At 39.5% G+C, this 14,446-nt stretch overlaps 1 protein-coding gene across 1 annotated transcript in view; it reads left to right on the plus strand.

The window, feature by feature from the left end:
• Nucleotides 1-974: 974 nt before the first annotated feature.
• The window catches only part of LOC144526261 (myomegalin), a 41,398-nt gene continuing 27,926 nt past the window's right edge, over nt 975-14,446 (plus strand). Inside the window, exons 1-6 of the mRNA XM_078263605.1 lie at nt 975-1,115; nt 9,291-9,367; nt 11,509-11,632; nt 11,723-11,880; nt 11,975-12,131; nt 12,301-12,354. Of these exons, the coding sequence (XP_078119731.1) occupies nt 975-1,115; nt 9,291-9,367; nt 11,509-11,632; nt 11,723-11,880; nt 11,975-12,131; nt 12,301-12,354 (711 nt within the window). The remainder of the gene's footprint in view (nt 1,116-9,290; nt 9,368-11,508; nt 11,633-11,722; nt 11,881-11,974; nt 12,132-12,300; nt 12,355-14,446) is intronic.

A 14,446-nucleotide genomic window follows, 5' to 3' on the forward strand; every position in this document is an offset into this window, starting at 1 on the left:
AAAAAAAGAGTGAAAACCCCCAAAGTAGGGTGTAATTGTACAGTGTCTCCCCAAAGAAACACTTCCGTAATCAAGTGTCTAGCTGGATGAACTTGTTAAGTGTATTAGCACCCTGAGTGTGTTAAAGTAATAGATATGCAAAATAGCAAACTATAACAAAGATTGTCATGTCCCTAATTTGGTAGAAACTAAAAAAAGGTGAGTCACTGTTGTGATTATATAACATGCAGGCTGGTGTGTGGACAGAGTTTCAGCTGTTCTCTCAATGGGGATCAACCTCCACACAAACAGATAGGGAAGTGGTTAAATTGGACAAATTACATTTATTTTCAATACATCTGAAAGAAGGCAGACAAAATGAAAAGGACAGAAAGGGACTCGTTTGTTCCTTTTGGCGCTCCCGTTTTGCAGTGGGGTGAGATTTCCCATTATATCACAACTGCCTGTGAGCCCTGAGCCTCTTACCTCCCCCTACACCCTCCCTCCTCCCCTCTTCTCCCCTTCCACCCATCTCCCCTGGCAGTCTGGGATTCCAGGGATGTCTCCTCCTGTAAAATAAGTGCCTGTCACGTCCCCCTAGAAGACCAGAACACACCATGGAGCTGAAATGGCTTCATCTCTGACCGGCCGGGCTGCAGAGTCGCCCTCTGCACTATAGACTCTAGTGTGTGTGTGTGTGTGTGTGTGTGTGTGTGTGTTAGTTTTAGTGTGTGTTTGTAGATGGTATCCCAATGGCCTGTTAGAGGCTAGGATACCACTTTGTAAATAATTTGTTTATTGTGACATTATGCTCTTTTGGAGAAGAAGGTAGCATGTCTAACGGTTACCGGACTCTAACACATGGACATGCCATGACAGTCGCTGTCCTTTAAAATGGACTCCATATTCCCCCATGATACGGAGAGGTCGAAGACGACTGTTCATTTCTGACCTATAACGGACATGTCAAGCTGTTTCGGTGCTTTTTGACCGTCATGTCTAACGGTTACCGTACTTTGTCACAGCACCTAAATGACCTGAAGAAGGAGAACTTCAGCCTCAAGCTCCGCATCTACTTCCTGGAGGAGAGGATACAGCAGAAGTACGAGGAGAGCAGTGAGGATGTCTATCGTACGGTGAGTAGGGCACCTCTCATCGAGCACGAGGAAATGAGTGGAAACCTGTTTGACTGGTGATGAGTGGGACTATAAGTGGTGTGGGGAGTTGCTCTCTAAGGGGCCAGGGGTTGTTTCAATAACAAAATTATCAAAAATCATTGATTTTGAGAGATTTGGCACTGAGTAGGTCATCAAGAGTCAATGTTGTGCCTTTATCAGTCAGGTGATTGTTATCATGACAGTATACAGCTATGTTTTCCTGAAGAATTGCTTCATTTAGTCACTTCTACTGTTTGTTGACCAAGCTGTCCCACTGATGCGTTGAGGTGATGTGACCTGCCATGTGTTTGTTTTACCAAGTAGCTGCACTACACATTAGCTAGCTCTTTGCTCAGTATAATCCAGTTTGTTCTGACGTTTCTCCAGCTGGACCTCAGTTTTGCTGTGCATCGTTGTCTTACACTGGAGTCTGTGAAGACTTTATGCCCTTAAGTGAAACAGTGTACATTTAGTTTTACCCCATAGCCCAAAGATACTAAACTAGATTACACTACAAATCTTTGTATTATTAAACAAAGTTTGTAATAATTAGCCAAAGTATGCAGTGCACAGATCATATACAGCAGAGATAACTAAGGATGTTAAGTTTCTGTATGGGAGGGGCAGGGGCATTTGAGCTGTTCTGCGCTGAAGCGATGCAAAGGCTCATGGGAAAAAAATGTTCTGTACGGTTTCTGTCCTAGTTAAAGTGTGTTTTAATAATGTTCTGTTAATGTTTTGGGTGTGCATTTATGTTAACTGGGTTTTCGTTTTGTATGGTTGATTTAGTGTTCATGTTTATTTACATTTATTGTTGCACCATGACCAAGACCCGGGTGGGGACTGATGGCCTCTGGGCAGTGAAGGCAAGTTCAGAGACAATTATACGGGTTGGATATCAGGAACTTAGTCATCTGAGTGGAATTTTCAATGTGGCACAATACATTTTAAATTGGGAAGTTTACAATGTATTGTTTGTGTATATTGTTGTTTTCTTTCTAAGGAATAAATGTATTGAATACATTGTTCTTAAAATGTTGTTGTCATAAAGGAAAAACAATTTTTATATAGACAAATTATTTCTTTAGTAGTGTTAAGTAGCCTAATGTTATATAATCGTTGTTTCTTTGCATGTTTAAAGCTATAGTGCATAGTTTCTTTCCCCCCCATGAGGAATTCTAAGTAATAACAAGAATAAGTGCGAGTAGCCAAGGAGGACACGGAGGATTAAAAAAACATGATTGACTTTTCAGTCGAGGTAATTATCTTCACTCGATTATTTGCGTGCGAAAGTCGCCGGGCGACACCAGTTTCTGAACATAGTCATACTGAGAAATACACAGAGAGTTTTGTGGAGCTGATAGTCTTAATTAGCTTTGTATCAACTCATTTGGTAATGGCTTGGATGTAACGGACGTTCATCAATATAAAAAAGTTACGCACTAAAGCTTTAACTTAACGAGTTTATTTTAGACAACATGACTCCAGAAAAAAATAATTTATGTTTACTAATCATTTTTAGTAATGACTACTAATGTAAACTTGATTTGTCTACTGCATCAACTTACTGCTCGGTGTTAATACAACTTGACCTGTTCAGTTTCACCTTGCGTTAAAACTTAGACAGTTGAAGGCAACGGGTTTCCGTGCAAATTTCTAGTAAAGTCCACTAATTCAGGTTAACAGTGAACACCAAGTATCAAAAATGTACTAAAAGTTGGTCAGATTAGTGTTTGTGTTTACTTTATCTTTTATCTGTGGATGTATCAAACCGATACACTGGATCAGTATTACTGCTGATACCTACCTCAGTTAAGCAGATTGGGTCCATGATCAGGTACATTCATTCAGTCACATTGGGGCTGGGCAATATAATGATTTTGTAATATAAGACCAGATATTGTCTTAGATTTTGGAATTTCTCAAATCAAAATATGACACAAGTGTTGTCTTTTCCTGTTTTTAAAGGCTGCATTACAGTAAAATGATGTAATTTTCTGAACTGACCAGAATGTTCTAGCTGTTCTTTTAGTTGCCTTTACCCACTTTGTCATTATATCCATACATTACTGATGATGACTATTTATCAAAAATCTCATTGTGAAAAAAGTCAAAGTCAACTCTACAGATATCAAGGTATTTTGTCAAAAATATTGTGATATATGTCATATATATGTGAATATTAATTTTCTCCATATCGCTCAGCCCTACCACTGACTCAATCTTTAGCGCCACAGCAGTCTCTGGTCTCATTTTACCTTATTAAAAATAAATGTCAATAAGTTCCACTAAGTGAGGTGTTATGCTACAACTTCTCAAGTAAATGCTACAACTTCTCAAGACCCAAGCTAAGTTCCTGTGTCTTGCTTGTCATCTGCTGATTAAAGTGAATGGGGTTAGCCTCGAAGCTAGCAACAACTTCAGCACAGGCTCACTTAAGGTGGGCTGTCCTTTAAGATGGAACAGCTATTTCCATTCACACTAGTGACAAGCCACTCCTTAGAGTTTTGTGCAGCAGCACCCCCTCCAGTGACCAGTTATTTTAAGTCTTATTTTGATTCAACGATTTGTTAATTAGCAGGAACGTAGCACAACATGAAAGTGAACGCAGTCCTCTGTTGATTTAATTTTGGGTGAAAGGTTCGGTACAAATGTATTTATATTTTGCTTCTAGGAGATGCGCTGAATTCAGGTTAAGAAGAATCTTATTTTAAGTCTCATGTTGATGCAAATATTTCTACATTAGCAGGAATTTAGCAGTGCTCTGTTTATTCACAGTGCATGTGAAAGTGCAACACAAATCTTTCCCTAAAAACATCGAATAATCGTGATAAATAATCCTGCTCTCAATATTGATTATCATTTTGGCCATAATCGTGCAGCCCTATGTTCATCTAAACACACTGCCCACACGAAGATGATACAGAGCTGGATATAAATCAGCAAAATATCTCTTTAGGTCGTCCAACATTATCTTGTTCCAGCTTCTCAAATGTGAGGGTTTGTTGACTCTCTCTGTTTGTTATCTATATAAATTGCATAGCTTTGGGTTTTGGACTTTTCAGACAAAACAAGATATTTGAAGCTGTTACTCTGGGACCTAAACATTTGTTGCATGCTTTTTTTTATTTCTTCTTTGCAATTTTCTTTATTAAACAATTAACAAATTAATCAGACACTCAAAAAAGTCCTATCATTTATTATTATACTTATAGTCCTATAATTGGCAACATTGGTCATTCCTCTTCCTCTGTGTGTGTCATTTCTATGCATGGGTTTAGATCTGTAGGCCTCTGCACTCTGTTGTTTCTAACTGTATGAATCCATCTGCATCCCTGTGTATCTGTGTGTAATGTGTGCACCTATAATAAGGTGACCCTGTTCAGCTGTTGTCTGTTTGTCAGTGGGCATTCAATACTCGCCTCTTACTTTCTGCCCTTATTCCAAATCCCTTCTGATCATCAACAACCCTTTGATATGAGAAAAACTAAATGGCTGTTTGATCCAGCCGAACAAGACCTGAGCATCCTTCCACTTATCCTCTACAATTACTGCATACCAGCAGTGATTGAGTAAAGTGATCCCACTTCATCCGACTGGATTTTAATCCTTGTGCTTCACAATCTCTCATTCTGTTTGGCTGAAGGGTTAATCGGTCTAATCACTGTTTTATTGAAGACTAAATATTTGTTCCGTAGTTGTTATCTGACCTGAGTTGCTCGTTGCCCTGCTGGTTGAGTGTCATGAGTGTCACTGTTCCTCTCGCCAAAGCATGTCAGTGTAATACAGTACAGAGTCAGTGTATTGGTCCTGGGCACATAGTGATCTCTCTCAGCGCTCCAGAGATTTTATTTATAGAGCAGGCCTGAGTGCACTGATTTATGTAGTGTCCATATGACACAACTCATGCATCATAACGCGTGTTTGTGTGTGATTGTATGTGTTTATATGTGTCTCTTCACCATATGGTTTGTTATAGGGCTGGGCAATATATCAATATTATATCGATATCGTGATATGAGACTAGATATCGTCTTAGATTTTGGATATCGTAATATCGTGATATCACATAAGTGTTGTCTTTTCCTGGTTTTAAAGGCTGCGTTACAGTAAAGTGATGTACTTTTCTGAACTTCCCAGACTGTTCTAGCTGTTCTATTATTTGCCTTTTCCCCACTTAGACATTATGTCCACATTACTGATGATTATTTATCTAAAATCTAAGTGTGAAGATATTTTGTCAAAGCACCAATTGTCAACCCTAGAATATCGCCGCAATATCGATATCGAGGCATTTGGTCAAGAATATCGTGATATCTGATTTTCTCCCTATCGCCCAGCCCTAGTTTGTTACATACACATTTAAACTCAGCCATGTCAGTTCATTGATACACTGTAAAATGTAGCAATTTATTAAGCGATTAGTCAATAAAAGGGTCGAGAGAAAATGAAATAGCAGCTACTATGATAATAACTAATCAGTACTTTATCGAATGAAAATCCCAAATATTCCCTAGTTCCAGTTTCTCAATCTTGTGGCATAGTAAACTAAATATGTTTAAATTCTGATATTTTAGTATTTTGTAACAGTTTATAGACAAAACTAATAATCGATTCATGAAGAAAATAATCTGCAGATTATTTAAATCATAAACATAATTGTTAGTTACATATTTAGCATCTTGTACTGAAAATAGCACATTTCACGGTTTTTCATTGATGTAAATGAACAGATGCTACTGTACCAGAGCATGTAAATGGTTTAGTATGGAATATAGCATCATCAATAAATGAATTAAGAGTAAATTATAATATCTGTCAGTAGGTGATCAGTAACAGTGTTGCAGGTGTGTTTGGTTTATGATTGACAGTTCTGTCAGTGTTTTGAAGTGCAGCCATGTCCCTCCTCTTGCACAGTTTGGTTATTAGGGGATCTGTTGCTAAGGGGGTGGCAGGCCAGGAGGGGCCAGAATAGCAGGTGCACTGTGATGGGTGTCTATATATAGAGCTGCTTCAAGATGGGAAAATGTCTCTCTTACTGTAAGCCAAGTTGTTGACACGCACACACACACATACACACAGGAATACGTGTTCCTCTTTAGGGATCGACCGATACTGGTTTTTCAAGGCCGATATCAATACCGATTATTAGTAGTTAATGAAACCGATAACCGATATTTGGGACCGATATGCATTTACAGTGAAAATGAAAATCTTCAAGTCAAAATTTGGATTTTGGAATGTTACGAACTCCAACACAAAACTTTGTTTAAGTGCTTCAAGCTATTATTTAATAAATGAGATACTTTCAACATAATACACAGTAAAAGAGAGACAGGACATTAAGTCAGACTCAGGGATGAGTGAAACCTAAGTACTCTATCCCTATTCTTCTTACTTGGGTGTTACATTATTTATTATTAGAGCATTTAGGTGAATCATTTACTATCATTAGCTGTGCAGAGCACACCTGGTGATGTGTTGCATACGTTCTAGTTGCTTCATTACTTTACTTAGTGCTGTACAATTGAGTTCTTAAGAGATGAATTGGTCTGAAGAAAATGAATTATCAATATGAGCTTTGTGTCAAAGTTATTGAAGAGCCTACAGTAAATAAACCTTGACAAAAGTGTATATACTCAAGACTTTAAAACATATTAAACATTGAATACAGTACAGCACTGTACATCCACTCTTAGATTGATACAGAAACAGGCCATTAATAATATATGCATCTTTTCTACTTTCTAAACACAACCTCATCATGTCCCTTAGAATTAATTTCTGCCATCCTTTTTTCTTACTGCACATAACAACTTTGATTAATTACACTATGATTGTAAGAAACAAGATGTTAACCAGTTATTGTGTAAGTGCTATGTGCTTTGGACGCATGTGTAGCAGCCAGCAGTATGTGCGTGCTGAGCACTCACGGTGCCTCTCAGGAGCATGTTTATGAGTGGGTTTCAGGCTCTCTGACATGGACAGGGGAAGGTCAACAGGCTTGGACATGCTTAAAGAGGTACATAACATTTTCTAAAACAGAAAGAGAGAAAAGAATAGGGAGGATATGAGAGACAGAGAAAGAGAGGAAGGGATAGAGAAGCAGCTAAATTGAGATGATGGACAAGAGAAAGCGGACAATCTGTTGAGATGAGCATGAGTCAATCTGATAAATCCAACAGACAGACAGACAGATAAACTGTCCTCTTGCTCCTCTCTAAAGTCAGAATGGAAAGACTGAGCCCCACCAATCCCCTCCCGCTGTTTAAATCCTCTGTCCTGTAGCCAAATGTACTGTAAGAGCCCTGAAATGTCCCCTGTGGACCCCAACAGGTAAACAAGCTGTGGAGTTTTGCCTTTGGCCCCAGGGGTGAATATCTGAGCTGCCCGGAATTCTCCTGCTCTAAATATACCAGCCACGACAGCACGATCAGATGTTCTGTACTGATGATACACAACACTCACCAGCCCTAAATCACACAGCAGAGACAGACAGATTAGCGTGTGATGAAGAGATGTAAGAAACAAGACATCGAGGTGCTCGAGATGTGAGGGAGGGAAGAATAACTTAGATTCGGACAAACCCAGTGAACATATAAGCATTGAAATACAGTGTGTGAAAACTGTTTGTATATAGAATCTGTAATAACCTCAGGTATACAGAACAGACATACAGACACATATTACACAAAGTGATGAGATTTATTTTTTATTACCTGATTTACATACAGCATGATGTAAAATAGATTTAGTAGTCTTTGCGCTATATGACAAGCTTTGCAATTAATCACGTTTATATGTTTTGCTGCTTCCCATGATAAGTCAAATTTGTAAAGCTACATATGTCATATGAGTATATATTTATTATTGTTTTCTTATCCCCATCATAATGAAACTTTACTTTGGTTTACAAACTTTACAAAGTCACACACTACAGCACTTTTGTATTAGACCTATTTCACAGCAGGCGTTTTGACTTGGCGTAGCGAGAAAAGTACAGGAGGTGAAACTAACTCAGTTCCATCAGCTGTCGAGGTAAGCCATGCCAGTGAGCCAGCATGCACGACTCTGGAACTACATCAGTTTTTAATGTTATCAATTACAGCTGTGCATTTCCCGCTATGACAAGTCAAAATGTCTGCCGTGAAAGGCAAATATTGTCATTATAGGCCATGCCCACACAGGTGTCTTCAGTTATTCTGGCTGATTACAGCTCACCAATGGTCCGTTCATGCCACATGGGAATATCAGGGACCGCCCCTGTGATTACATTATTTTTCCGACTGCCAGCGTTCATGTGCTTCTTTACTGTCTATGGTCGGGATGCGTGTTCTTCTTCTGTTATATTGGTGTTTGGATATAACAACTTGTTGCATGACTGCCACCAACTGTTGGGCCATTTGAACGATGGTCGGCCATGTTTCTGTACGTCAGTTGTCGACAACGCGTCACCAACTGGGAAACTCTGTTAGCAAAATCTAGCCCCAGTTTCCCACCTCTGAGTCCCACATGAAATGACGTGAATGATGACGTTTTCACTGGGGAAAATGTTTTTTCCGATGCCCATGAACACACGGACAGTCCTGAGAGGAGGTCTAATCAGCCGATTAAGTGAAAACACCTGTGTGGGTGAACCATAGATGTGTTTAAGCTTTACTACTCACATATTTCTATGTTAATAAATACACTTGACAATACTGTACATACCATCAATTTCACTGTTTCAGCCTCAGAAATTGAAATGGATATCCTATTTTTCACATAGGCACAATAAATTACCAACTGTTCTTAGCCAAATATGGTGGCTATATGAATATATGTATAATATTTGGCTTTTTTGTTTTAGTAAGTAGGTCTGCAAGTATGACGTATGATGATGTTTTATTTATTTTCTTATGTAATTACAGAAATGTATAGATAAAATATCTATCTTAAAATTGATTTGTTTGTCAATATTGCAGGGTTTCTCAATCACTTTAACAAGTATATTATAGTAGTTGGCCACCATCCACTTCCACTAATAATTGCACTATAGTTACAAATGGTCATTTTCTGTTGCATGATTTAATGCAGTTGTTGGAGGAGATGACGTGTGTTGATGATGTGTAACGAGCGACTAACCGATGACTTTACTACTTTCATCTGTTGCAGAACATCGAGCTGAAGGTGGAAGTAGAGAGCTTGAAGCAGGAGCTCCAGGAGAAACAGCAGCTTCTGGACAAAGCACTGTAAGTCCACAAATATTCATCATAATTATTTGTTAGTATGTGCAAGCCTTACCTTAAATTAACTAAGGTTTCCCAGTTTCTAAGTGTGAATGTTTGTGTAAAAACAACTAATTATATAGATACATTACACCAAAATGTATTTTTTTGTTTGTTTTTGTTTTACTGAGAAGTCAAAATGAGTGACTATCTTTGAAAGTGCAGATTAGACAGGCAGTTATCTACTGCCTAGATACCCTTCATTAACAGCCTGTGTAAGCCAATTACTTTAATTTCTTATTTGGTCACATACACTTTGATTAGTACAGTACATATTGTTTACTGCTGGGAAGATACACAAGTTGTTTGACTTTTAGGCTATCATAACTTGGATGAATCCTCTGTTATGCTGAATTTATATCTGTCGGTCCATTTGACTTATGAAAGTTGTGTGCGTGTGCATGCCCATCTATGGCTGTTGTTGGCTCCATGGTCCTGTCTTAACTGTGGCAACACCTCAAATCTCTAACAGCTCATATGTCATACAGCAGCTGACAGAGATAACACACACACACACACACACACACACACACACAGAGATTATGAACACACGCAAACCTTCATGGATAGGCAAATGAAACCCACAACTTAAACTAATGACATGTTACAAAAGTCTTGTTTAGGATTATTGTCGACAGGCTGTAACAACTGCTGGTGTTGTAAATTTGACATGATGATGAGAGTGTCCTTTAACCAGGGGATTCAGCTTGGGGCATCCATGAAAGCAAGTATCTGTTCAAAATAAAGGGGTGCTTGAGGAGTGTATACTATACTATTATGTATACCGGTAGTTTAACACAGGGAGGACCAGTTAATGTTATTTAATGACAATGGTTTGTCTCTTTTTGAAACAGGTGATTCCTTGAAATAGATGTCCTCCTCTACTTGCAGTGCTTCTCCTGCTCCAGGATGGAGCTTGAGCCTGCTGCAGGAGTTTAGTAGATTGCATGGGCAATGTAGGCAAGGGTGGACGTCTTTCTGCGTTGTTAGCATGGTGGCATATCAGTTCCCACGCCATATGCCTTACACTTCATAATAGTTACTGCTGAAATTGACAGAGAGGCTGCTTAAAGGTCAGGGTTGTTGGCGTTTGAATCAGTATAGTTTATCATTGGCCAACTGTGCGGTGCTCTTGAAAAGGATAAATTGGCTCTTATTACTGGCCTCTATTCTGTTGCAGTTCGTCACTACCGCTCTTCTTCTGTAGTATTGTTACAGTCCAACCAACACCTATTCTTGCCAGTGCTTGTCAAATTTTTAAGCACAGTCTTATATGACAGTGTCTTAAATCTCAATCTCATGAACTCAAAGCATTTCTAAATTGTTTGCGTTGTTGACAGACCCAGATAACTGATGTCCTGCAGAAAGGCTGGCGCATGGCATGAAGCTCTTGTCCGCTACACATAAAGACAGACAAGACAGACATTTGCATTACTCAGACTGGATCAAAATATCCCAGTTATTTGAGCTGTTGCATGCGGTGGACAGAGTTAAAAACGTATGCAGAGAGGGTCCAGAACAGGACTCATGGCGACAGTGTGGCGTGTGCCATTCTGGGAGCAGAAATTCTGAGATTGCGTCATTGACTGACTAAGTGATAAAGACAGATGCACAGTTGGGGTCCGAAGGAGTGAGGGGAACACTTAGGTCATGAACCGAGAATGCAAAGAAGCAGGACGCGTGTGAGGAATTTCACATTTCAGAAAGTTCATTTCAAAGCTGTGTAGCTTTTACAGTGTTTATCAGCTGAGTGTGACACCACAAAGTCCAGGTTACTAACAACGGGAAAAAAGACCCAAATTGCATCCACTGCTGTATCTACGTCAAGCCTTTCACCACTGTCAGACTGTGTGAACGTCACTTACGATGACAATAAAAGCCTGCATGGGTGGGGCAATTTACTTAATCTCTGTTATAAGTGGGAGGGTGTTGGGTATCCCATGAGCACTGTAGCAGACAGGAAAGTGATGACATCATTGCTTTTTGGCTCGCCTTCATGTTCTAATGCTGAGCCCTCTGTGTGTGTGTTTATAAACTGAGTTGATTTGATATGTATTCACTGTGATACCTCTAATTAACTCTTGTCTTTTCCCCTGTGTAAACAGCACAACAGCGGAGAGCTTGTCCAATCACAATGAGGCAGAGCTGCAGAGACGGTGTCGGGAGAGACAGCAGGAAATCGACCACATGGAGCAAGTGCTTGAGACCAAGATTCAGCTCCTGCAGGAGGTTTGTCCGCTCACACCTTCAGCTAGTTGAACTGACACACAGGTGCCTCAGATTTACAAGTCATAACTGTTTATGTCTGTATATTTCCAGGAGGCCCAGCTAGCACGCAGCGAGGCTGAGCGGGTGGCCTCGCTGGCTGGATCGCACTCCCACGCCTCCCTCCTCTCCCTAGACATCCCCATGGAGGACATCACAGAGGACGAGAGGCCTCCCAGCATCCTGTCTTCATCCAACACCAACAAAGACAGGTGCAAAATACTAAGAAATCTCCTCAAACCACCAATATCAAACAAACCAAATCCTCTTCCCTGTATCACTAACAATATATCTGTCTGTGTTCAGGTTAATAGAGGAGCTGACTAAAGAGCTGCGCTCCAAGGAGGCGCTCATCACAGAGCTGAGCGGAGAGAAGACGACTCTCACACTCAGGGTGGGAGACCTCGAGGGACAGGTCCAGGAGCTGTCTTCCTCTCTGCTGCAGAAGGACAAGGATGTGGATGTAAGCACACATTTTATTTCAGTTTTGAATGACACCTCACATCAAAAATTCTCTTAGGAATATATATATATATATATACCTTATTCTGAAGATAGTTTATAACATTTTGTTTTTTGAATTATTAGATTAGTACATACAGTAGGTTTATAGTCTGTCTCTTCTACTCCAGTTTTATCAGGAGGAACTTGGTCGAGAGAGGCTGCGCATCGGACAGAAGATGCAGGTACGTGGAGCTCTGTATTTTTATGTATGTTGGTTCATTAGTCTTCACATGTCATTATAGAGTTCTCCACTAAGTGTCAGAACAGCATCACAGTTCTCATTGTTTAATGTCAGACAGACTCTGCCTTCTTATGGAGAAGTGCCACATTGCATTTTCACACAAGGGCTGACAACTGTAGATAAAAAAAATGACACATATTTGAATAATTTGTAAATTTAGTTTTTGTAGTATTTAAGATAGAGGGGGATCAGAAAATGTGCAATATGACCAGTACGTACATTAAGAGGTTGTGGTACAGAACCAACAAACTTTGACCAAATGTCTTCTCATTTTGCCACTGAAGGAAAGTGCAGTATTCAAAATGTCTTTTCAGAATGTTTTGTGCAGAAATCAACATAATAAAATCAATACAGCTACTCTCAGTAATACAATGTCATGGCAAAAAGTAAGTGAACATAAAGTGAAACATTCTGTGGTGAGCTGAAACTTTGCTAGTCTTTGTTCAATCTAAACCGGAATGTTTCAATGAGTCATTGACGGTGGCTTGTTCCAATCTGATTGGCAAACAACATACTAGATATATGGTGATGAACTTCCTCTGAAGAGGAAGGCAAGGAACATGACACAAAAATGAAGTGCTTAGAACTGTAATGCTACGATGGATGGAGCATCATCCGAGGCTTCCAGTGAAAAATCATACAGAGGGTTTATTCCATCACACAAAGTGCCAGAACCTCATTACATTTACAGGCTTTGACATCCCCAAGGACACATTTCTCTCCCTCCTCTAATGAAACTACAAATGGAGGGGGACCATTACCTTCATGTCAGCTCCCTCTACTCAGAGGGAGTCTTTACCATCAATTTGCAGTTCTATAAATTAATAATCATAACCACAATGATCTTTATTATTCATCTTTCTAATGCTGTGCAGTGTTGCGTCATGTTGTTTGGCTATAGCCTGAAAGCATCACAGTATTGGTTGCAAACATATTTGTTGTTAGGTGAGGCATTTTAACTTGTAAATCAGTAGTGGATGAAGGATGCAAATGTCCTCGCCAGGCAGGCTCTGCATGTGTGTGCGTAAAAGTTTGTATGTGCGAGTGCGTCTGAATTAGTGTGTACTAAAACATTTTATCACTAAGGGAATAGTGGGGCTAGTATCTTAGAGTGTGACAAGACTTGTAATTTGCATATGATATGCAACATTTTGTTTTTATATAGATCAGAAAAGACATAGCAAGTACAATGAGGAGAGGCCGTTTGTTTTTGTGAGGGCTGAATTTGAACTACCAGTGTGTTGAAAAAATGCAGGGTTTTGGTTCAATGTAGAGGACCATCGCAACGGGAGGTGACAGTTGTTTGTTGGTGGTGCATACAGTATATGTGTACAAGACTGAGACAGCATATAGAATAAAAAATATATATATGTATATGACAATGATTTTGTATTATCCAATATACCATGCAACATATATTTGCAATTTAAGGAAACAACATTGCAGATAAAATATGGCTAAATCAAAAATGGTTTGCCATATTTTGTAGCTTTAAATGACACTAACTGTGGTAAAGCAAGACATAAAGAGTGTGTGTGTGTGTGTGTGTGTGTGTGTGTGTGTGTGTGTGTGTGTGTACACATTCCCATGAGGCGCCTTCTTTCGTATGTGCGTGTGTGCATGCAGGCATCTCGCTGGTTAGCAGTTTAGCAGGTCTGGTTTCAGCCGGGTTGTCGATAGGTCAGGTCGACCTTTGAGTGCTCAGCGACCACAACACTGATATCAAGTTGTGTTGTTTCAGACACACTCGCAATAAGAGCTCTTAATTAGTTCCCCAGACACCACAGCCATTTAGATCAAATCTATGTCTGGAGAGAGAGGAAGAGCCAGGAAAGAAATGTCATCTGAAACCTCTTGAGACAATTATTTCCAGGGTTTCCTTTTCAAAATGATTGTGTAGTGATTGGCCTGGAACTAAATTCTTCATACATTTGCTTGTATTTGTGACCATTCGATTTCACAAAACAAACATCTGATCAATAAGAAGAAGTATCATATGTCCAGACTAATTATCAGCTGCATTCTTCCCACAT

The sequence above is a fragment of the Sander vitreus genome, chromosome 12 (assembly GCF_031162955.1).
Source record: "Sander vitreus isolate 19-12246 chromosome 12, sanVit1, whole genome shotgun sequence".
NCBI classification, from domain to species: domain Eukaryota; kingdom Metazoa; phylum Chordata; class Actinopteri; order Perciformes; family Percidae; genus Sander; species Sander vitreus.